The sequence below is a fragment of the Abramis brama genome (assembly GCF_963993115.1).
Source record: "Abramis brama genome assembly, chromosome: 1".
In the NCBI taxonomy this organism is placed as follows: Eukaryota; Metazoa; Chordata; class Actinopteri; order Cypriniformes; family Leuciscidae; genus Abramis; species Abramis brama.
In genome coordinates this window covers 21,026,975-21,050,339 of record NC_139963.1, presented here as the reverse complement: position 1 = coordinate 21,050,339, position 23,365 = coordinate 21,026,975, and the positions used below count along the sequence as shown (strand labels likewise).

The following is a 23,365-nucleotide window of genomic DNA, read 5'->3' as shown; positions in this document are numbered from 1 at the left end:
ATATAAATAACTAAAACTTTTATTATTTTAATAGTTATGCTAATAATAATCATAATATATAATAATCATAATAATAATTGCAATCATTATTATGAATATTATTATTATGATTAAATCTTGAACATGTTTCGTATTTTACTCCAAAATGAACGCAAAGCCAGAAGATTTATTACCCATGTTGTTTTGGTTTGTCATAGTAGCGAGTTGTTTAATTCGCGCCTGCGCAAAATTCACAGTCTCGCGTTCACTGACTCGCGCGTGCAGAGCGAGTTCAATCTCGCGACCATCAAGAGCGTTTCAGGGACTTTGCGCTTTCAGGTACAGCATCAATGTTTATTTATTTTTTTAATTAACATGTATTGAGACAGTTGAATAAAAGAACGAACAAAATACCACGCTTATTTAACAAATTGCGCTTCGTCGCGCATTATTTCCAGAAGCTTCTATTGCAGCGCGTGCGTTAATCCCGTGCACCACTAATTACTGGTCATTTACCGCACTGTTGCATTAGACAGTTTCTTTGGGGTTTTGGCTTCGGTACTATGCATAATTGATTAAGCAAGGGTGCTGATCGGACACGTCGTATGACGGGAATAATAATGCATGCTTCCTTGTTTTCCAGCACGTTGTTTTCTCTGCCTGAGTTGGATTCCTGTTGTGGAATATGGACTCACAGAAAGTGTCGGAGTTAAAGGCCTTTGTGCAGCTGTGCAAAGAGAATCCATCTGTGCTGCATCTGCCAGAGATGGGCTTCTTTAAGGCCTGGCTGAAGGGGTCAGTGAATTATGGACCTCAGTTTGTTATTTGTGTTGTTTATAGTTTATAGTAGTGTGTTTTTCGCAGTCATTCCAAATGTTATATTAATGATAAAATACATATCGTGTAATAATGTATGTTTCCATTCCAAAGTTTAGTGCTTATGCTAGCAGTCACACCCATATATTGCATGACATGTGGCTCTCAGAAAGTTCCAGTTTCATCCCTTTTCAGTGGAGCCCATATGATGATTATAAAATGAAAATATGTGGCTTTTTATAGAATGGGAGCAAACATACCATTATCAACAAAGAATGACAGCTACTCATGCAAGGTAAAGGACATTAATCGAAAATTCACTGGCATTATTACCCACCCATAAGTAAATACTTGTACTAAAATATTGCCTTGTTTGTGTTTTCATTTGCTTGTAGGGAAGCTGTCCATGTGATGGGGCTCCCAAAGCAGCTCCAGAATTCGAAACTACCCCGGCATCTGAGACTGAAGAGAGTGAAGTGGGTATGTTGACTCTAATATCTCCTTTAATATCTTTTGTTTGCTTCTCGTATGCCATCTTAATATGCCATCGCTCTGGCCTTTACTATGGCTTGGTAGTAGCTCTCAACTTTTTCCAGTAATAGCTGATGTCACCCGTCTTACGATTTCTCACTCTATGGCAGCGTTTTTTTGACATTCAAACTAGGGCAATTAGTAGACAATGAAACAGATGTTAACAGAGTTTGATGTGAAGTTTTATTGCAGTACTATGGAGACTTTAGAGACTGAAATCTTTTGTCTGCACAGGTAATGTTTTGATATTAACCGCTAATAATATTTGATGTAACAGGAGGAATAATATTTGCGGGTCGGTAATCAGCAGGTTCGAGTCTTCCAGTAGCCAAGAGGCTATCTCGACTCAATTCGGTACTCACTGATAGGCATTTTGAATAAAAGTTTTATCTTTCATGCTGCTAAGAGGATCAACGGCCACATATAGGTAACACTGCAGAGTTTCAGGAAAGACAACCGCATTTTAATGCAGAGTGAATCCGCTAAAATATCCCGGATATTATATGGCAGTAGAGGCTCACATTTGGCTACATGTTTTTTAATTAATTTTAATTTAAGTGTCTGAATGTGAAATGTGGCCTAAAACCGAATTATTATTAATTTTTGCTCACATGTGACTCAGATCTGTTTTTGTCATGAACAGCACAAACCACATGGAATCTGATCTTTTCAATTCTGATTTGGGCCACTTCCATATGTGGTACTAAATCCGATACAGGTCAGATGTTTTGCAATGCGACCTCAGTCTAAACCGTCAAATTCATGCGACTTTTACGTCACTCTAGAGCAATATTCGCCACAAATCTGCGCTCATGGGAGTCAATTCAAAGATTTTACACACCCGACGTTATCAGGACAGTTTCGAAAGGTAGTCAGTGGAAGGACAGTGATGTTTTAGAGCTCAAAAGTATTACAGTGACAGCTCTATATACAAGCAAAACATCATAAATTTTGCATCTCAGAGTGGAGATATGCTCTTATTTTGTAACAACTGTTTCTTATAGTTACATTATGCTGTTATGTGAACATGAACTGGCATTCATTTCTCCAGAAATCGACAATGAAGGAGTGATTGAGCCTGACACAGATGATCCTCAGGAGATGGGTGATTACGAGAACCTGGAGGTAAATGCAGTGAATGCACAATGGGCATTTTATTTGTAGCAATAAAGGGCACACATCATGAACAATCTAAATTTTCATTATCCTCTGAGATAAGAGTTTTTTATCCACGATTTTGCAATCTTGCAATTGCAACAATGAATGCAAATTCAAGCAATCGCTGAATTATTTGTGGCATCTTGCATTTTTTTCCTTGTTTCTGAAAAAAAAAAAATCTGAGGGAGGAGGTCATATTATTATTATTAGATAAACAATTTTAATATTTTGAATGAATACAGTCATGCAAGTGTAAAAATTGCAAAAACAATATCGCAAACAATAGTAAAAATAGTCCAAACATAGTCAAATGTCCAATCAAAAAAATAAAAAATGTCAAAACATTAAATAATAATTTTTAAACCATTTGAAATGTATATTTTTTAATCTGTTACATTGTACATTTACATTTAATCATTTAGCAGACGCTTTTATCCAAAGCGACGTACAAATGAGGAGAACGTACAAGCATCTGTGTGTCTAGCACAATTCTGTATTGTCAGTTGCTTAAGTTGCTTGACAGAATTTACTGTCTCTGGTTGTGATCAAAGTTTGTTAAAGGCTTAAATCATGCTCTTAATATAAAGTGAAGTTATACAAATGGGATGATGGATCCACTTCCTTTAATCTCAGATCACAGATGAGATGATGGACCAGGCCAATGAGAAGAAGATGGAAGCCATTGAAGCGTTGGGAGATGGTGAGCTGCCTCTTACTTAAAATTATAACCATAGTTTACATTTCCTTAGTAGTGATAATAATTCATGATAAAATCATGGTGTTCAACAACAATTTTTCAGGTGACCTACAGAAAGCTCTAGACATCTTCACAGAGGCCATCAAACTCAACCCAAAATTGGCCATTTTGTACGCCAAAAGAGCCAGGTATTAACCAATCCCTGCTTTGGTTTTTACCGACCAGTTTTCTGATTGGCTGCGGTGCTGATTGCCTGAATCTGTTTGTGTCTTGCAGTGTTTATGTGAAGATGCAGAAACCCAGCGCTGCCATCAGAGACTGTGACAGAGCCATCGACATCAACCCAGACTCAGCCCAGCCTTATAAATGGAGGGGGAAGGCGCACAGGTAACAGACTGAATGAAGAGACGTCATTTCTGGCTTGACACTTCACTTGTGTTGTGCTCAGTGTTTTCCTGCTGATGAAGATCTCTCGTTCTCACAGGTTGCTTGGCCATTGGGAGGAAGCCGCTCGAGACCTGGCGATGGCCTGTAAGCTGGATTATGATGACGAGGCCAGTGCTATGCTGAAAGAAGTCCAACCAAAGGTATCGGTGCTGAACTCTTGTTTATGACTCTTCCTCAACAACATCTGAGCTGGTGTGATTATTTTTTGGGGACAAGTTCCAGAGAACCCTCGATCATTTGATTTTTAGGCCCCACCCATTGTCCACAATAATATTTGAAGGCTAACCCCCAACCCCAATTTCTACCAGATAAAATGTTTTAGACCTTTTACATAACTAGAAAGAACGGTTTTAGACCACAATAATTTATTAGTATGGTGTAGAGGCTCCTTTTGCGGCTAATCGGCATCAATTCATCTTGGGAATGACAGATACAATTCCTTCACAGTGGCCAGAAAGATTTTGAGCCATTCCTCTTCCAGAATAGTGGCCAGGTACAAAAACTAATACAAATGACAAAAAACACAATTTAAATAAAACTGAAAATACAAAAAATAACAGCTAGCTCAACATATTAATAAATACTATAATAGTATATAAATAATAATAAAATGACACAGTCTTTCATCTTTTCATTTGACATCCAAAACATGATCTGGTATGACAAAACATATCTGATACCGCAGCGGCAACCCTGCAGTGTGGCCAAATATACATACAGTTTCAATTATTCAGACACATGCTGAAAGTTACACCAGTAAAATAAATGACTTCGGATAAGATAACAAAATATAAAAGCATCCAAATATTAATTTGGGGTTGACTGTATAAGCACAGATTTCATGTTCTCTGAAACACACATCAATGTGAGTTTCATTGCTGAAACTATTGTATTTGTTTCAAAATATTTATTATAAGACACAAATTTTTATTTATTAAAATAATTTATTAGTATGGTGAAGGGCCTCATTTTGCAGCTAATACAGCATCAGTTCATCTTGGGAATGACACATACAATTCCTTCACAGTGGCCAGAGGGATTTTGAGGCATTCCTCTTCCAGACAGTGGCCAGGTCACTATGTGATGCTGATGTAGGAAAACATTTTCTGACTTGCTCCTCCAAAACACCTCAAAGTGGCTCAAAACATTTAGATCTGGTGACTGTGCAGGCCAAGGAAGATGTTCAACTTCACTTTCATGTTCATCAAACCATTCTGTCACAAGTCTTGCTGTGTGTGTGGGTGCATTATCATGCTGATGCACAGCACCCCCTTCAGGGTACAGTGTTTTTAAGCATTAGGTGCACACGGTCCTCCAGAATGGTTCGGCAGTCCTTGGCAGTGATGCGTCCATCAAGCACAGTAGGGAATGCCATGATATCGCAGCCGAACAATACATGTTTCACATTGTCCACAGCCCAAGTCTAAGATTTGCCCTGTTGGCACCAATGAAACCAACTTTTGGCATTGGCACGAGTGACCAAAGGTTTGGCTATAGCAGCCCGACCATGAATATTGACTCTGTGAAGCTCCCGACAAACAGTTTTGGTGGAAACAGGAGAGTCGAGGTGCACATTTATTCTGCAGTGGGTTGGGCAGCTGTGGTTTTATGTTGTTTTGGAGCCAGTCTGGGTTAGTACCTGGACATCTCTTTCAGACAGCTTCCTCTTGCATCGACAGTTACTCCTGTGGACCCTCATGTCGTTCCAAATCTGTAAGACTTTCGTTCATCTTCGAAACACAAATGAAGATGTTTTTGATTAAATCTTAGAGCTTTCTGTCCTTCCATTGACAACTTACACAACTACCACTTTCAAGCCCCAGAACGGTAGTAAAGACATCATGAAAGTAATCCATGTGACTAGAGTGGTTTAAACTCAATTTTAATTAGTTTGCACAAAAAAAGCATAATTTACCACTTAATTTACAAAGTATTAATCTCCAACGCATTCACGCAACAACATCCACTCTCGCGTCAACACAACACGCATGCGCCGTGGTGCTCTCGTGAACGTGCGTTGGAGATTAATATTTTGTAAATAATAAATTGTGCTTTTTTTGTGCAAACAAGAGGTTAAACCTCTGGAGTCACATGGATGCTTTATGATGTTTTTTTCTACCTTTCTTGGGCTTGAAAGTGGTTGCGCAAGCGGTCAATGGAGAAATGGAAAGATCTCAGGTTTCATCAAAAACATCTTCATTTGTGTTTCGAAGATGAACGAAAGTCTTTCAGGTTTAGCACGACATGAGGATGAATAATTAATGACAGAATTGAAATTTTTCTTTTGTCACATGACAATTTTTTTTTTTTTTTTTAAGGGCTTCCTACATGTTGGATATATATATTTTTCTGTAATTTAATATATTTAATTTTTTTAATATTTAAAGAATTAAAAGATCTGGACACAAACAATAGTATGTATTTATTTAAAAGCATATTACTATTACTTAAATTATTGATGTACTGTAAGTAATAGTAATTGTTTTCTTTAAAAAAAAATGGCAAAAACTTCAGTGTGTCTCATTTGATCCCACCGCTCTCTCACAGGCCAACAAACTCATTGAGCACCGGCGCAAATATGAACGCAAGCGAGAGGAACGGGAGATCAGAACACGGCAAGAACGAGTGAAGAAAGCGAGGGAGGAGCATGAGAGAGCACAGAAGGTAAGAAATTAATTGATTTGCATCAGGCCACTGAATCATCATTTCCCGCAGAGTTGGTCCTGTTAATGTGCGTCTGTGTGTGCAGGAAGAGGAAGCCAGACAAGAGGCCGGAGGGGCACATGGAGGATTCCCAGGATTCCCAGGTATCTTCCATTAAACTATTTATGTATAAACCTGTTTTATTCAGAATAGCGCACTACTAAAATAATGATTTATTCCAAAATGAAAAGAGTTTACTGTTGATGTAACAGATTAGGGTAATATGTAAAGCAGAATTCAGCACATCGGTCTCAGATGTTGACATTTGTTCTGATCCTTCAGGAGGTGCTGGTTTCCCAGGTGGAGCTCCTCCGTTTGGAATGCCTGGACTTAATGAGCTATTCAATGACCCTGAGGTTCTCATGGCCATGCAGGTAAAATAAACCACATATTGCTGAGCAGCACGACAGTGAGGTTGCATAAGCACTATTTGGATGGGATTAGCTTTACAAGAGTAGATGGAGTAATGTAATTTTACCACAGGACGTCTGTAATAATAATGGCCAATTCGCACGGGATAAGAAATCTCAGTAAAACTAGCAGAAGTGGGAGGGCTAACTCGCCGTACTGTCGTCATGTGCGTATTATTCTGCTTCCTGATATATATATATAATAGGCACTTACCTAACGCTAAAAGAAGTTTCGTGCCTCTAACAAGTGCTTTCGATCTTCTTTTTGATCTGAACGATGTGTGGAAAACACTTGAGTTTTGCCACAGACTCGTCCCAGCGTCTAGAACGCAACTGAACGTCTCCATACTTGAAAAAACGTGGGAAACTACTTTTAAGCAGGAAATTATGGAATGTTTACGTAAAAAGTCACTTTTGATTAGTTTAATAACATCCTTGCTGAAAAAAGTTTTTCATTCAATTTCATTTTATTTTTAAACCATACTGATCTCAAACATTTGAACTATATTGTAAATTTCATTCTTTCACTGTTTAGTAAACAATTAATTTGTATTGCGGTCACTTTTAATACATTTACATTGATTACTTCAGTCTAACTATTAAGATACCTGGTTGTTTATCTGATGAACTTGTTATTTGTATAAAACACGCTTTGGGGAATTTGAATGTAGTTAATCACGATTACTTGCTCACACTTGGGCTTAATTGGGCTAGTTAGCAACCGTTTAGTGTTGGATCGAATTCATAAATGTCCATAATAACCTCTCCTGTATTTGACATTCCTGAGCATCTCAGCTGACTGTAATATCTACATGATGGTAAATTGTTAACGCATTCTCATTTTCCAGGACCCAGAGGTGATGGCAGCGTTCCAGGATGTGGCGCAGAACCCCGCCAACATCGCCAAGTACCAGGGCAACCCCAAGATCATGGCCCTGATCAATAAACTCAGCTCCAAGTTTGGCGGCCAACAGCCCTAAAAAGGGCCGAACGAGTTCATGTCCAGTTCCAATACTCTGCTGTAGCTTTTTCTCACTGGGTTTCTTGGCATATTTTACAGACAGTACTTAACTTAGAAGCTGTTTAACTAAAGTTACTGATTTTAGATATGTCTGGACTGTGCTGATGACAGCAGAAGAAACTATGAAAGAGTATCGGAACAAGATCAGAGAGATGGGGTGGTTTTTTGGGGGGGGGTGGGGGAGGGTCGCTTGCTTGAGTGAAGCATGAACTGTTAAGAATTGGGTTTATTCTTGTAACGTTTTGCTGGGGACGAACTATTGTGTGCGCTTCACTGAGGCTAACACATTTAGCACTTATGATCCTGGTCTCCAGATCGTCCTGGATTCTGGATTTGAGAGACTATTCTAGCTGACAGTTGCTGCATAGACAAACTGGATTTAACAAACGTGTCCATTCAGCAGCCAATCATTCCAGGGATTTAGTCGTTTTATCACCTTTATTCATTGAGATTGATAGATAGTTTGTGGTCTTATGTGACGGACTGGAGATCTGGTTTCATATCATTCTTGGGGTCTAGACTATATTCATAAATATAAATTCTTATTTCCTGTCCAAAGCAATCAGTCAATCACTTCCTGTTAAGATTTCATGGGTGTTCCTTTCAAATGTTTTTTATTAATGTTCCTCACCCTGTGTAACTTGGCATTGCTTTTTGTCTCTCATCAATCCCAAAAAAAAAAAATTAATTAAATTTTGATCAACTTCCTTATTGTGACACATTTGCATCTTGTATGGAATTTCATGATTTAATTCAATAAACATTTTGGTTGTTGCAAGTGTAATATGGCTGTTTATTTACTGCTGTTGAATTATGGTTGGTTTAAGTTTTTTTTTTTTTTTTTCATATGATGGAAGTCAATGTGCTAATTTAAGAAATAAAGTCAACGGTTTGAAGCGACATGATTAAATAATGACAGATTTTTCATTTTGAGTGAATTTACCTTCGCTCAGTGAGATGGATGCACAAATATTTGTCTCAAATAGACTACTGTGACTCAGTGGACTACTGTAGCCAAATCAGGACCTAATAAGGTTAAATAAAATAATTATTAGCATCCACACCAACTGCACAATATTATTCTGTTTATTATAAGCGCCCGCTGCTGTTTTGTCTGTTGCTTTAAATGCTCCAGCTCTTCAGAGCAGGATGGATTCTGATTGGCTGTCAATGTTTTTATCGTTCATCAGAGTGCTACATGGGTGGCTAATTTAATCTAATCTAATCTAATTTAATATTTAAAGTAGGTAGGTATAAAATTATGAGGATTGAAATACTCAAAGGTACTCAACGTGGTGAAGTATAAAGCTTTTAATCAACTGGGCTAAATCATTAAAAACTGTTAAAAGTGTAGGTCTAAGTTACGCCTTTCGGCTACACAGCCTTCTTCAGGATACATGTCAATTGTTCAAACAAGTCTTAAACTATTACAACTCATTCTGAAAGTGATTTCAGCAATATCGCTTCTCTGTGCCGTTATCATTATAGTTGTGGTGGACAGTTATTCTTTTAAATTTTGATCATTTTTAGAACTATCTTTATAGTATACAGGCCTTTAATAGCCAGTACTATAAATCAGTATGTAATGTAATACTAATATAACGTAGTACTGTATATAATATTCACAGAATTGCATCAGGGTCTCTTCACTTGTCCACTGATCTAGAATCTGCTTCCATCACTTATAGATTATTTTTTAACTGCTAATATTTAGAATCTGAGAATTCTAATCACATTATTCTTTTATTGTTATTATTTTAACAAGAGATGAAGCAGCTGGGCTTTTAAAGTCTCTTAGATTAAGCCATCATGTAAATAGCAGCATAGAAAGTAATGTGTTTTAAGAATAGGATGCAATTGAAACTGACAGAGCTGTATTTAGAGGGACTTTATTGATCATTTACAGCTTTGAATGCTGTACACAGCACAGAAATAAAAAAAACAAGCATAATAATCCCAATGTGGACTTTAACAGAGAGAGAATTATGGCATCTAAACAAAAATACAATTGAAGAAAAGCAAATCCTGGATCTGAAGCTCAAACATTGAGTCGTCCAGACGCTGCTAATGGCCATACCTGGAAAACAGAGCAATATTAGATCAGCAATGACACAAGTGTGAACATGTACAAACAACAAAAGACATGTCAGGAACACCAATGCAACTTTCCAATGATAAAGTTCTAGAAAATACTAATAATGGAGGAAAACATAAGTAAATGGTTGAAAAAATTTTTTTTTGATATGCCCTTTTAACCTTTAGGGCAATTCCGCGCAAAACTGTCACATCCATAACGCCAACTAAATACAATGGCATTGTGTTGGCGTTATGGATGTGACAGTTTTGCGTGGAATTGCCCTTTAATCAAAATAACTTCCTCTCCCTCTTGCAGCTCATCTCTTCTCCGTTTCATTTGGATATACGTCAATAGGGAAGAAAAGACTATCGCAACTTGGATTCTCTATGAATACACTTCCTCGGTCTGCCACTTTTAATAAAGAAACAAAATCACTTACTTCTGAAACTCCCACTCTCTGTTGTCCAGAGGACACACCTGTCTGGTCTTCAGCCAGCGAGAGATGCAGTGGAAATGAAACGCGTGCTGCAGAACCAAAAGCACACAGTTAGAACCAAAATGAACAGATCTAGAGATCAAGCAGTGTGAGTGTGTGTGTGTGTGTGTGTGTGTGTGTGTGTGTTACTCACATTGCAGACTCCCCAGGCCACTGTACACTCCTCTGATGTAGCTGATGCCTGATTGGCCTGACACTCTATACCTGAAGGAAATACAGGTGTTAAAAATGAACTGGGCGTAAATGACCATGACAACTGACTTAAAAGCAGTTCACAGTGTGTTAAACAAGAAACAAACAGAGAATGCCGTCAGATTAAAAGATCACAAGGACCAAATAGGAGTTGATACTCACAGAGGTCCATAATGTGATTTCTACAAATGGCACAGTTGTCCACCACAATGTCCCAAGCCCACAGAGCCACGGCATTCCACTGCAAGAGAAACAGTTCAACCAATCAGATCTCAACACAATTACGTTGAAATTTGTAAATATTTCGTCAATTTTAAATCGAATTTGATTCGCAAGTTTTCGTATGATCTGCTTATGCCCCACTGAGCCAGTGACAGTTCTGTTTAGGGGTTTACAGGTAGACCTATATATGTATTTCTAAAAAAAAAATATGTTGTTTAATGGAAGCCTGTTTCCACCACAGAATAATAAAAGGTAAATTCAACTTTTTCACCTCACAATTGCAAGTGTATCTCACAATTCTGAGGGGAAAAAGTCAGCATTGTGAGATTTAAAAATATATATATATTTTGTGATCATTTTTTATTTCATGATACTTTCATATAGGCCTATACCATGGTACTAGATGGTTACCATGTTCATTGTAACGTTACTTAAAAAACGCATAGTACTACTCTGACACAAGTTCAGAAAGTGTCATTATCAGACGAAGGCCTGAATCTTCTGAATCTGCGCCCATGATGTCCAAAATGATCAAATCGAACGTTCGGAATGAGCCTATGATAAACTTTCGGAACCCGCCCATCATTTCCCGAAAAAGTTATCTCGGTAGGCAGCTCCCATCTGATTCTCGTGATTCCCATCTGTGTTTCATTTCTAGTGGCCTGGTTTAATAATCTGTCGGATTACGCAGCAGAATTTACTAGAATTCGAATAAGGAACGCCCAAGTTACATGTGTTTGCTTGATATCAGATTCTACATATTCTCGTGACATATTAAAAGCTGTTTGTTAATCATTAAAAGCAGCCATTGGTTGAAGATGATGTTTAAAAAAAAAGGAGCAGAGCAGCTAATGCTAACCGGGGATTATAAACACGCCGCTATGGAAGAATTGAAAAGTTAAGAAGACTAAAAAAATAACTGTATGTATACTTAACATCAACCCTTCACATTTACTTCTCAGTCTGTTACCTTTTTCACTTCAAACCGCTTCTTACTGGCTCCACTGTTAGCTCCACTCGGGGTGTCCACATCCATCGCAGCCGCCATGTTTGTTAATGTTCTGCTCTCTCGCGAGACTTAATGAGATCGCCTCGTTCCTCAGTTTAATAATCAGCGATAGGTTTTAATCATAAAACAATTCTGTGTCTTTTTAGACCTCTGCTTATTTTAACAATATTAATATATTCAAAAGTGGCTTTTCTCAACATATTTACTGTAAAGTAGAGAAGACTATATTGTTATGTTGGTAAATGGAAAACATTAGGTTCCACCGAGATTTGAACTCGGATCGCTGGATTCAGAGTCCAGAGTGCTAACCATTACACCATGGAACCAGATGGTAGCATTAGCGAAATATTTCTGTATTTAAAGGAACGTTAATATAATCGTCATTTTGTTGTCTTTTATGTTTTATGAGATGTCATTTACAGTTTTTCTCCATTAGTTTGGCTCATTTCTTGAAACAGAAATTACATTCTCAAAACTCTAAGATCATTTGGCAAAACAGTCTTACAGTTCAGCACAACACTATAGCTTACTTGCAAAAGCTTATATCTCTCCCAAAACTGTTCACTCATGCTTCAAAACTAAATTCCTTTCCCATATAAAGAGTCAGTGCCACGAAAATGGCAAAGATCCTTCTCAATTGCTTTGGCTCATTTCTTGAAACAGACCGGACGTTCTCAACACTCTTGGTGCTTTTTGCCAAAATAACGTGGATGGTTCGGCACAACACCATGGTTCACCTGCAAAAGCTCATACCTCTCCCAAAACAGTTCACTCATGTGTCAAAACTAAATTTCCTTCTCATCTAAACAGTCAGTGCCCCCAAAATGCTTTGTCCCTTTGGCATTGTGTAAGCACTGCAAGTCAAAATGTTTAGATGTTTTGTCACTATGGCAGACTGAAATATCCCTCATGTCCACCTTTCAGTCTTAGCCCAGTCCTTCATTGACAATGGTTACTGTACTGTTTTTTTGTCTAGCTAACAGAATACAATTGTGTATTAAACTGAAAAAAAGAAATAGGATTTTAGGGTAAGAGTAGCCTCCAAGGTTTGACATCAAACATTGCACTCATACTGCCAAGGAAATTGTAACCATTATCATTCACACACATAAAGTAACTTCCATACATCAGAGTAAAAGGAAAATGTATACAGCATAATATACTGTAATATAAACACACAAACAAAAAACAATGAAAATTATATAGAGCCTACATAATGAAGCTGGAGTTTCACAACTAACATTTCTTTACTGGTCGCTGTCCTCACCCTCCCTCTCCTGGCCACCGTCCTCACCCTCCTGGCCATCCACACGCTGCTGTCTGTCTGGCCACAGATTCTCGTCCACATCATAGCGTATATTCTCCCTTGCGATGCAACGAGGGAAGAAACGGTGCGCATGTCGCAACCATCCCCTACACTGAGCTCCTGTAATATCCACACATGGAGCATGGACCTCTGATCTTGAACCTGATGCTCATACACTCTCCACCTCCAAGCGGAGAAATACTCCTCAATAGGATTGAGGAAAGGAGAGTAAGGTGGTAGGAACACCATGACCATCCTTGGATGAGTAGTGAACAAGGCCCTGATGAGCGGGCCACGGTGGAAATTCACATTGTCCCATACAATGACATATTGTGGTAGGTGAGGCCCTACGAAGCCTCTCTCATTTTCAGCGATCAAATCAAAATGAAGGCGGTCCAAGAAGATGAGGAGCTTCTGTGTATTGTATGGGCCAAGACTGAGGATGTGAGTGGCCACACCATTCTCAGATATGGCAGCACACATTATATTGCCCACGTTATACGTTATATTGCCCCCTTGCTGACCTGGGACATCCACCGTGGCCCGGTGGCCAATAATATTATATGGTATATATAATATGTATGTGTATATATATATATATATATATATATGGTATTCATGGTATTATGTTATTGACTAATTTTGACAATTGAACATTTATTGTGCATGTGATGACTTATACAATGAAATGACGCTGACACGTTTTGGAGCGAACAACCATTAGACTGAGAATCAGCAATCAGTTTAGATCAACAAGATCTATTCACTTGGAAATTGTGCTAAATGTAGGCTACCTGTACTTAATAATTTGCAAAGATGTACTGAGACATTGAGACATGTACTTAGACATTTGCAATGAATGAGAAATTCAATTCTGTTGTGAACAATTGCCAAGTGGTTTGGAGGTTTGTCCATGTTGTTTTGAGAATGTCATTTCTGTTTCAAGAAATGAGCCAAACCAATGGAGAAAAACTGTAAATAGAATTGCAAGGGAATTCAAAACAAGTTGTTTTTTTTTAAATATTTGATTTATTTAAATATGCACACACTCAATATTATAAAAAGTCATTTTATGAATAAAGACATAGGCCTATGCCTAAACAGCTTTTGCTGGAATGGTTCACGGATTATTACACAAATTAATTTTGTTCTGCCCTAAAATAAATTGCACAATTTATGATAAGTGAATGTAAACACAGAAGTGACTATATCTGTATTAGCTTTACTTTGAACCAAATCAACAGCAATACTACCACACAGTAATTAACTGCTGCTAGTTTAAATAAACAACTCAATGGCTTATTTCCTTGACAATTTAATCCTTGGTTGCCTTCCTCTTTTTTTCTTGTTTGGCCTGGTTGTTTTCAGGGCTCGCACTGGTTTGAGTTCGTTAGACTCCTTTTTCTTAGGAGCCTTTTCTGGTTTAGGATTAGGTTCAGATGAAATGGGTCTGGCCTTTGCTTTGATCTGCATGGGTTTGGGTTTGTTGGGTTTAGGGGCTGTGGTGGGGATGGAGGTCTCATTGAAGGAATGATTATTTTCTTTAGAGCAGTTCTTAAAGATGACCGCCTCAAGCACGGACTGGCCTCGCAGCTCAAGGGGGTAACCGCACACAGCCTCAACCTTCAGACTCACATTTTCCAACCACCTGAAAGAAAGAGAGTTGAGACAGACAGACATGGATGGATGGATGGAGGATAGATAGATAGATAGATAGATAGATAGATAGATAGATAGATAGATAGATAGATAGATAGATAGATAGATAGATAGATAGATAGATAGATATGAATTTTCATTAGTGTGCGTCTCACCTATAAAATGGTAGCAATTTGCAGTCACACATTAGCGGATTTTTGTTGAGGGTGAGGTTTTGAAGGCCAGTTAGAGGTGAAAGGTCAGGCAACTCCTCTAACTGATTCCCTTCCAGAGACAAAGACAGCAGACCAGGACCAAATCCTGCCAGAGACCTCACGCTCATCTACAACCACAAACCAAAAAGAAGAAAGAGAGAGAACATTGTCCATTACAGAGATTAGTAAAAGCAAGGATTAATTGTTGATTCTTTATCATTCAATAATGCATGCAATAAAAAATCTTGTGTAGTTTGTCATTTAAAACAGCACAGCATCTCCTCTACCTTTTGAATACCCATTTTATCAATGTACAGGTGCTTTAGACTTTCAGCCACCGCCCGGAATGCTTTTGGCCCAATCCAGCGAATCGGATTCCCTGAGAGGCGGATCTCAGTTAAAAGAGGGGCGTGGCCTAGCGCATCACTCGGCACTTCCGTTAGCACATTAGCTCCAAGATGAAGGAGGTCCAGCTTGGGTGCTGGATCCAGAGCTTTTGGCACTATGGTTGCGATGGTGTTATTGCTGAGGTAGAGGCCTGTCAGCTGAGGAACTGTGGAAAGGAGCCCCGAAGGCTCTAGTTTAGCTATGAGGTTTCTCTCCAGATGCAGCTCCAGGAGTTTGGGAATGTGAGCTAGTGCAGCTGAAGAAGGAAACTGAGTGAGCTTATTGCCTTCTAGGTGAAGGTACATGATCTCATGCGCACCTTCAAAGGCTTTTGCATCCAGGGAGGACAGTTGGTTGTCGGACAGGTAGAGATACATTAACCCCTTCATGCCCTGGAAAGCTCCACCCTCAATCTCATGGATCTTACAGCCGTCCAGATGAAGGGACACCACCTTGGGGATGCGGGGGAAACTCTTGCTAGGTAGATAATGAAAATGGTTGCCACGCATGTCAAGCAGAAGAGTGTTCCCAGCGAAACCAGTGGGCACTTTAGTGTGACCACGGTGCTCACATGTAGCGTGCTGAGCTGCAGCCTTGATAGTGAGAGTAAGGAGAGCAGAAAATGGGGTGAGACGGAGATATGTAGATTAGATTAGGTTTGTTGTTACGCTAATGGACCAGAATAAGAAATCTAGTAAATTACGAATAAATAACTAAGATTCCCTCCACCCTTCTCCAGCCCTTTCTCACCTCACACTGGCAATTCATTGGGCATTTGCTCTTTTTCTTTGGCTTGGCTGTTGGCACGGTCTTCTCTCGCACTCCATCTTCTTCATTTCCTTCTTTTTCAGTCACATCCAGCATCAGCTCGTCCTGTGGTCTGCAGCGGAGGTCTTGTTCTTGAACATTTTCTAGAAGTTCATCTGAGAGGTGTGGCGGCCAAGCACAGGCCCCGTAGAGCTTGATTCCTGAGCTCAGCGCCCATGTCTTCAGCCCTTGCAGTAAACATGTACATCTGATGGGGTTCCCTGAGGGACAGTGATTGAGAGAGAGAGAGAGAGAGAGAGAGAGAGAGAGAGAGAGAGAGAGAGAGAGAGAGAGAGAGAGAGAGAGAGAGAGAGAGAGAGAGAGAGAGAGAGATCACTTTGCAGTCTGATTTTGAAATCTATGAATTATAAGATATTTTAAATTAATAAATCACATGCTCTTCAGAATTACAACCATGTAATTGAAAGATAAATAATAATATATAATATATTGTAATATATAATATTAAAATTGTAATAATAATAATAATAATAAATAATACATCTATGATAAATAATTCAACTAAAGTTCCAACTATATTTCCTTCCCAGCAGAGGTCCGGACAATAATGTTTTGGAATATTTATAATAAACAGTCAGAATAGTCATCAAAGATGAGTATATTGGACCCCCAGAGCTAAAGCAGTGGTGTTTGAGACTTAAAAAAACAATAAAAAAACACCAGTTGAGCCCATTTGGATATGAATATTAAAAGGTTAGAGCAGATGTTTTATCAGGCTATTCTTATTTTTACCCTCAGATACCTATGTATGCAGAAGGCCAGCTATATTCTAGGGGCTCTATATTAATGTGAACATTGCCAAATATAACTTGAATAAAAAAAAAATACTTTTTAAAAAAGTTCCATCGGTTTCCTAAAGTTTGAGTAGTAAAAGGTTTAGCAGTGGTTCTTCAGAAATGCCACTAAATTAAATAATTAATAATAATAATTATTACTATTATTATATTTAGTTCAGTGGCATTTCTAAAGAACCACTGCTCACCTGAAGTTTAAGGAAATCATTTAGGAATAATATGAACAATGATTCAGTTATTATTATTAATATTATTACTTTTAATATATTATTTTTATTATTATTATTGTCATTAAATTACATTTATAATATTATAAAAGTGCATATAATTCAATTACATATTCATATTTTTTAGGTGTTTACATTTATAGATGGATGGATGGATAGATAGTCTATATAAGAATACAAGATAATAAAAATGTTTGTTGAGTAAAAAATTATATTGACTGAAAGGTTAGTGTGGTAACAAAGTAAATACTGAGAGAACACTGGCAAAGCTGTATTCATGGTTACCGGTGAGGTTAAGGCTGGTGAGCCGCGAGGGCCCTGTGAGGGCCTGTATGTAAGGAAGCTGGTTGTAGCTCAGGTCCACGTGAGATATAAAGGGAGACAGAGACAGAGCCGACTCAGACAGGTCCTGCAGGGCCATGTGGTTCAAAGACAGATGTGTGAGTTTTGGCATTGACACGCTCTCCTCCACCAGATATGTCATGGGGTTAAAACTCAGATCTAGATGAGTCAACTCCACTAATCTGAAACAAAAAGAGAGAACAGTGAGTATACCAGAGCATGTCCAACATCATCAACAGTATTTAATATTGTTAGCCAATTTCTGTGGCAAAATAAAATAAAATTCAGTGGTTGAGGGTGTTACCTGGTCATGGTTTTGGTAGGAAAGTACTGGAGTTCATTATGGTCCAGGTTTAAATGCGTAAGTGCAAGAAGACCAGCAAAGGCTTCTGTCGCAAGATTATTTAGGGAGTTATAACTCAAACGCAACAACTGGATATTTAACATCCCCTGGAAGACACAGATATTTGGGAATTATTCAAGAAGAAAATGACTGAAAATGGTCTACAGAAGGAAATAACATTAACCTTTCAAACCAACCATCAAAACCAGTATAAATTCAGATTGGACTGATTGGTAAGATTTTTTAATGCTTTTGAAAGAAGTCTCTTGTGCTCAACCAGGCAACATTTATTTGATCAAAAATACAGTAAAAACTAAGTAATATTGTGAAATATTATTTCAATTTCCTATGACTTTCATTTTAAAATGTTATTTATTCCAGGGAGGCAAAGCTGAATTGTCAGCATCATTACTCCAGTCTTCAGTGTCACAAGATCCTTCAGAAATAATATGATGATTTGAAGAAACATTTATTATTATTATCATCAATGTTGACATATTGCTGTTTAATATTTTGTGGGAAACTGTGATACATTTTTTTCAGGATTTCAGGATTCTGAACAATCAAAATAATCTTTTTTTTGTGTGTGTGTGAATCTTACTGGCCCCAAACTTTTGAACACTAGTGTACCTGGAATGCCATGTTGGGGAGGTAGACCAGCTGGTTATGAGTGAGGGAGAGCAGGTTTAAAGAGTTTAACGCAGCAAACGCCCCAGGGTGGATCTCTTCGATGCGGTTCCGGTCTAAATACAACTGCTTCAATGATGATAAACCATCAAATGATTCCTACAGGACGGGGAGAGAGAACAGAGACAAAAACAACACAAATAGTCAGGTTTTAAAAAGATTATAGCGCCATTCATCGTTCTAAAATCTCAAAGAAGGAACCTGGCACAAACCTGGTAGAGGATGTCAATGTTGTTGTTAGTGAGGTCAAGCTGCACCAAACGAGAAAGTCCCCTGAACGCCCCCTCTCGTACAGACTGGATACTGCATCCCTGCAGGTTCAGGTGGGTCAGGTAGGGGGTGTGTTTGAAAGCACTTTTAGCCAGTTCCCTAAAAATATTCCTCTTCAGGTCCAATTTCAATGTGATCTGAGATAAAGAAAATGACAAATGCTGCGTATGAAGATGTTGATCCCCATGCTAATAAAGTTGCAAACAGATCTTATACGTGTCACGGATATGTTTAGGGTGTGTCTGAAGTCGGCCATTTTAAGGGCTGTCTCAATGGCAAAATCCGCTCCCTAAAAAGTCTCACAATGCACCGTGAAAACGAGGGAGCATCGATGCTCACGATGTTCCCTTTGACGTTCTGAAGCACGAAACTTAAATTACGTGAGCCAACTCACACATGCGATAGATGTCTTTTACAATACAAACCATTATTTAATTATATGTCAGCTAGACAGGTAATGAACGTAATCTAGCTAACATTTATAATTTATTTACGGCTGAAATGTTGCACATACAGTATATGTAACAAGCAAAGTATTTATCAAAATGTCAGAAAGAGGTCTCATTTGCGTTATACGTGGTTGTGTTTTCTGAGAATTCTTCCTGTGTATTTCCAAGTTTAGTTTTGTCATTAAAGACTTTGTTGTTGAATTGCGATTATTACAGCCACGCCTGACAATGGCTGCGTCCAAAAACTGATAAACGCTGCCTTCGGAGGACGCGTTCCAAGGTCGTGACGCATCAAGGCACATCCGAATACAACGTTAGTTTCACTTCCTGTTTCCTGATTGTTTTCTGAAGGCAGCATAGATGTATCCTTCGCTGCCTTTGATTTCCCACAATCCTGTTCTTTCTGTGACAGTTGAGCTAGAAAAATAAAGATGGCGTCTGAAAGTTGCGGCTGGTCGTCAGTTTTGTGTGTAAATGTACATTTTTGATCAACGTTTTCCACTTGTGATGTCATTTCTGGCGAGAAATTACTATTGTAGTAATTACATGTGGAAAGTCACACTGACCTCGTTTATAGTAGGTGGAACGTGTGTGAGGTTCTTCCCCACGCACGTCACTGTGAGCTTTGCGTTGTCACAGACGCAGGCGGCTGGACACTTCGCAGTCTGTCCCACAGGCACAGAGCTCATTAGAAACAGAAGCAGACATGCTACTGTCAGCATCTTGGCAGTGACCTTCTCCAACTGAAGGGCTGCAATGGAAAATTATTATTATTTGCATTGGAACATAATGGAAAGAGCAAATACACTGACAAGATGGTACCATGTTAAAAAAAGAGTATTTTTTCCTTTTTTTTTTACATTTTTTTTTTTTACATTTTCTATATAGGTCTATTCTTTCACATGTAAAAAAAAAAATATATATATATATAGCCTGTCCATTTATATGTAGTGTACATGAAATTTCCTCAAAGTAATACATTATATAAAAATGAAAAATTACACTACCATTCAGAAGTTTGGGGTTAGTATAGGTTAATGCATGCTTTTGAAAGAAGTGCTTACCAAGGCTGCATTTATTTGATATGTGTAAAAATACTGATAATACAACCCCTCTTCTTGTATTATATAATTAATGGGAAATCATAGTCTTCTTAAAACCAGTGAATCTATTCTGGTATTTCTGTTACAGGCAATGTTTGGTATCTGAGAAGTGACTGAGGGTCTGGTCATGTCAGGAATGCAGGGTTTACTCTGCTATAGTTATAAAAAGTTATAAAAACTTGTTTTGTAATTAATTAATTTGCTCATACAACCAAATTATTCAAGAGTCATATTTTGTAGAAAGAGAATTGTCAGTTTTAACTTTATTCTTATTAATTTATTCTGCTGTCCGATAGCAGCATGAGAAACATAAAGTCGACTGTGTCTAAGGTCATGAAGGTCAACAAGGCATTACACAATATTCACACTAATTCTTTTTAGGATTTATAGCACCATTGGTTAGTATATGTTAAAATATGACAGTGAATCATGTGTAGACTTTTGTATCAATCCTCTGTGTGGATGGAGTTTTAATGTTATGTTCCAGAGAAGTCTTGACAAAACTCAGCTTTGAAGGGAAAAGATATTGCCTGTTTTATCTAATTGTGCTTGCAGGACTTTTTTAGACACATATGACCATGCCAATCCAGATGAGAAGAGTCCTTCCAGAATTTATGACTCACCTGTGACTCTTACCAAAGTTTCTTACATATAAAGGACAAAGTGTGCCTAAGATAATGTCTTTAAATGACCTCAGTTGCATAAAGAACAGAATACCATGTTTACCATCCTCTTAAGTTTCAGGCTGGATCCTCTAACTCATTTTCAGCGGCCTTTGGAAGAGTGGAGAACTTTGTCTTGACTCCTGGTCTTCATTAAGCATACTGGTCTCTTTAGTCGAACTGTAATTCTCAATTTAAAAATCACTGATTTCTATTTGAATATATTGTAATAAATATAATTTATTCCTGTGATCAAAGCTGATTTTCAGCATCATTACTCCAGTCTTCAGTGTCACATGATCCTTCAGAAATCATTCTAATATCGTTAGCCTCATAGCATAATTGCCTAAGTCATTTAAAATAAAAATAAAAACTTAGGCAATTATGCTATGAGGCTAACGATATTTGATATCTGATACTTTGATGCTCAAGAAACATTTCTTGTTATTATCAATGTTGAAAAGTTGTGATGCTTAATATTTTTTAGGGAAACCGTTATCCTTTTTTCAGGACACTTTGATGAATAGAAATTTCAAAAGAACAGCATTTATTTGAAATATAATTTTTTTAAACAATTTAAAAAAATCTTTACTGCCACAATTTAATGCATCTTTGAAAAGTATTCATTTATTTTAAGAAGAAAATACTGACCCCAAACATTTAAATGGTAGTGATCAACGAAATAAACATATGAGAACAAACAGTGTTACAGTCCTTTCAAATATTTTCCAGGTTTTATTCTTATTTCAACCAAAACACACAAAACATTTTTTAAACAACATCGATAAATTCTTGTATTTTGACCTCTGATCCCATTCTGCCCTGTTCAAATTAACACAGTGGTACCACATTTCACAGTGGCTCCAACCTTTAGTGAATGAATGGAGATGGAGAAAGACAAATAACTGTTTTACTCATTTCCATTTTTTAAATCTTATACATATGCCAATTCATCCTGAATGCAAAACTTTAACCCATAATTGTGGTAGCCTATAGCCTATCTTGATCAGGATGGAAAACATTTTAATTGGACTTATATTAATTTGTAAATGATTATTTCAGAGATTTAAAGATAAATAGGAAAAAAAAACTCACCTCTGATACAACACTTGCTTTCCTAAATCCTTTCGAGTTCTATTCAATCCCAGATGGTAATAGTTATGGAATCAGTAGTTGTTTACCTTCAAACTCAGCCGTTCTTGAAACTTGACAGTGATGAGGAAATATTTTATTTTTTAATATTTCCATTACAGGTTTTTGAACTTACAACTAAACATGACGCAAAACCTGCATCTGTGCATAGTGATAGATAGATAGATAGATAGATAGATAGATAGATAGATAGATAGATAGATAGATAGATAGATAGATAGATAGATACCGCGCGCTGAGTTCTGAGTTCCCATGGGATGAGCGCGAGAGAGGAGAGAAGAGGAGGCGCGTCGGAGGAGCGCAGACGTCAGATTGACCTGCGTGAAGTTGGCCCCCCACCCAACGCAAAACGTCGTCAGACCGGGGCGGACATCGCGTTGTCAAAATGTAGGCTAGTGAATGAGGCTAAATAATATAAGCATAGCATAGCCTACTTATTATGCACCATTTTTCATGTTTTCATAATTATTTTATTTGACCGCAAATTCCAAAACAATGCCTAGCCCTAGCCTACTCGAAAATATAATTTTTACAGTAAAATTATTGACCAACTGTTTTTACGGCATTCATATATTCTTCACCCATCACTTTTAAAAAACTCTCTATAAAAAAGGAAGTAAAAGAGGAAAAAAAATGTACAAGTATAATTCCATCAAAATGGGTAGCCAACATGGCTACTTTTGAATGACTGAAGAAGTTGCTGTTGCCCATAAAATGGTGTACAGGCCTAGTTCTGTCATCTACCAGCAGGGTCCACGTCAAGTCTTTAAAAGAAAAAAGAAAAGAAAGAAAAAGAGTTTGTTTGTAGGCTAATGTTGCGTCAATAGGCCTATAGGCTATTGTACAATTAATAAGAGGATTTTTTTTTTCTATCTGGGTTTAGGTTTTGTTGGTTAGGCTACTCCACTTCCTCCTTTGGTTAGGCTATTGCAATTTCCGTTAAACGAAAAAGAGGAAGGATATTTTTGTCATTATTTACATGATCCTACTTGGATTAGAAACAAAGATGAAATGTTTGTCTGAAATGAAAAGATTTAAATTTGTCATGGTTGCTCATTTGGAAGCATATGCTTTCGAACTAGGCACATTTAAAATATAGGCTAGCCTACAAAAACATAAACACACGACCTGTCATTGTAAACGAGTTACACCACATTTCAGCAGGCAGTCAGTCGAGGAAGCGGTCGCGGGAGTGTGAAATTGA

At 37.8% G+C, this 23,365-nt stretch overlaps 3 protein-coding genes across 4 annotated transcripts; 1 reads left to right on the top strand and 2 right to left on the bottom strand.

Annotated features, from left to right (window-relative positions):
• The first annotated feature begins 206 nt into the window (after window positions 1-206).
• st13 (ST13 Hsp70 interacting protein) lies at window positions 207-8,546 on the top strand. Its single transcript, XM_084123230.1, has 13 exons — window positions 207-318; window positions 623-774; window positions 1,039-1,090; window positions 1,191-1,275; window positions 2,378-2,451; window positions 3,118-3,184; window positions 3,285-3,369; window positions 3,458-3,568; window positions 3,666-3,768; window positions 6,176-6,292; window positions 6,378-6,435; window positions 6,614-6,705; window positions 7,590-8,546. Exons 2-13 carry the CDS (start codon window positions 665-667, stop codon window positions 7,719-7,721), a joined length of 1,086 nt encoding a protein of 361 aa, XP_083979356.1. The 5' UTR covers window positions 207-318; window positions 623-664; the 3' UTR covers window positions 7,722-8,546.
• Window positions 8,547-9,635: 1,089 nt separating this feature from the next.
• rbx1 (ring-box 1, E3 ubiquitin protein ligase) lies at window positions 9,636-11,846 on the bottom strand (the record flags this gene model as incomplete). Of its 2 annotated transcripts, XM_084123608.1 has the most annotated exons (5): window positions 11,720-11,846; window positions 10,690-10,768; window positions 10,469-10,539; window positions 10,279-10,364; window positions 9,636-9,839 (listed from the first exon to the last, which is right to left on the bottom strand). In XM_084123608.1, the coding sequence occupies exons 1-5, from the start codon at window positions 11,795-11,797 to the stop codon at window positions 9,827-9,829; spliced, it is 327 nt and encodes a 108-aa protein (XP_083979734.1). In that variant the 5' UTR covers window positions 11,798-11,846. The 2 variants fall into 2 exon arrangements, with proteins under 2 accessions (XP_083979734.1, XP_083979735.1); XM_084123609.1 differs by lacking the exon at window positions 9,636-9,839 and having other exon boundaries at window positions 10,275-10,364.
• A 2,258-nt stretch (window positions 11,847-14,104) lies between these two features.
• On the bottom strand, window positions 14,105-23,341 carry chadla (chondroadherin-like a). The gene is made up of 11 exons (XM_084122894.1): window positions 23,290-23,341; window positions 22,105-22,925; window positions 19,811-19,995; window positions 18,738-18,932; window positions 18,469-18,624; window positions 17,800-17,945; window positions 17,439-17,677; window positions 16,055-16,332; window positions 15,205-15,897; window positions 14,879-15,045; window positions 14,105-14,712 (listed from the first exon to the last, which is right to left on the bottom strand). The coding sequence occupies exons 3-11, from the start codon at window positions 19,964-19,966 to the stop codon at window positions 14,364-14,366; spliced, it is 2,379 nt and encodes a 792-aa protein (XP_083979020.1). The 5' UTR covers window positions 19,967-19,995; window positions 22,105-22,925; window positions 23,290-23,341; the 3' UTR covers window positions 14,105-14,363.
• Between the last annotated feature and the right edge of the window lie 24 nt (window positions 23,342-23,365).

Bases quoted from the DNA above. Each gene is read 5' to 3' on its own strand.
- chadla (XM_084122894.1), bottom strand. From the start codon at position 19,966: ATGCTGACAGTAGCATGTCTGCTTCTGTTTCTAATGAGCTCTGTGCCT. The intron at 18,625-18,737 runs GTTTGTGCCAGG...CCCGTCCTGTAG, and splicing joins ACATTGACATCCTCTACCAG to GAATCATTTGATGGTTTATC. The intron at 15,898-16,054 runs GTGAGAAAGGGC...CTCACTATCAAG, and splicing joins CAATGAATTGCCAGTGTGAG to GCTGCAGCTCAGCACGCTAC.
- st13 (XM_084123230.1), top strand. From the start codon at position 665: ATGGACTCACAGAAAGTGTCGGAGTTAAAGGCCTTTGTGCAGCTGTGC. The intron at 1,276-2,377 runs GTATGTTGACTC...TCATTTCTCCAG, and splicing joins GACTGAAGAGAGTGAAGTGG to AAATCGACAATGAAGGAGTG. The intron at 3,569-3,665 runs GTAACAGACTGA...TCGTTCTCACAG, and splicing joins TGGAGGGGGAAGGCGCACAG to GTTGCTTGGCCATTGGGAGG.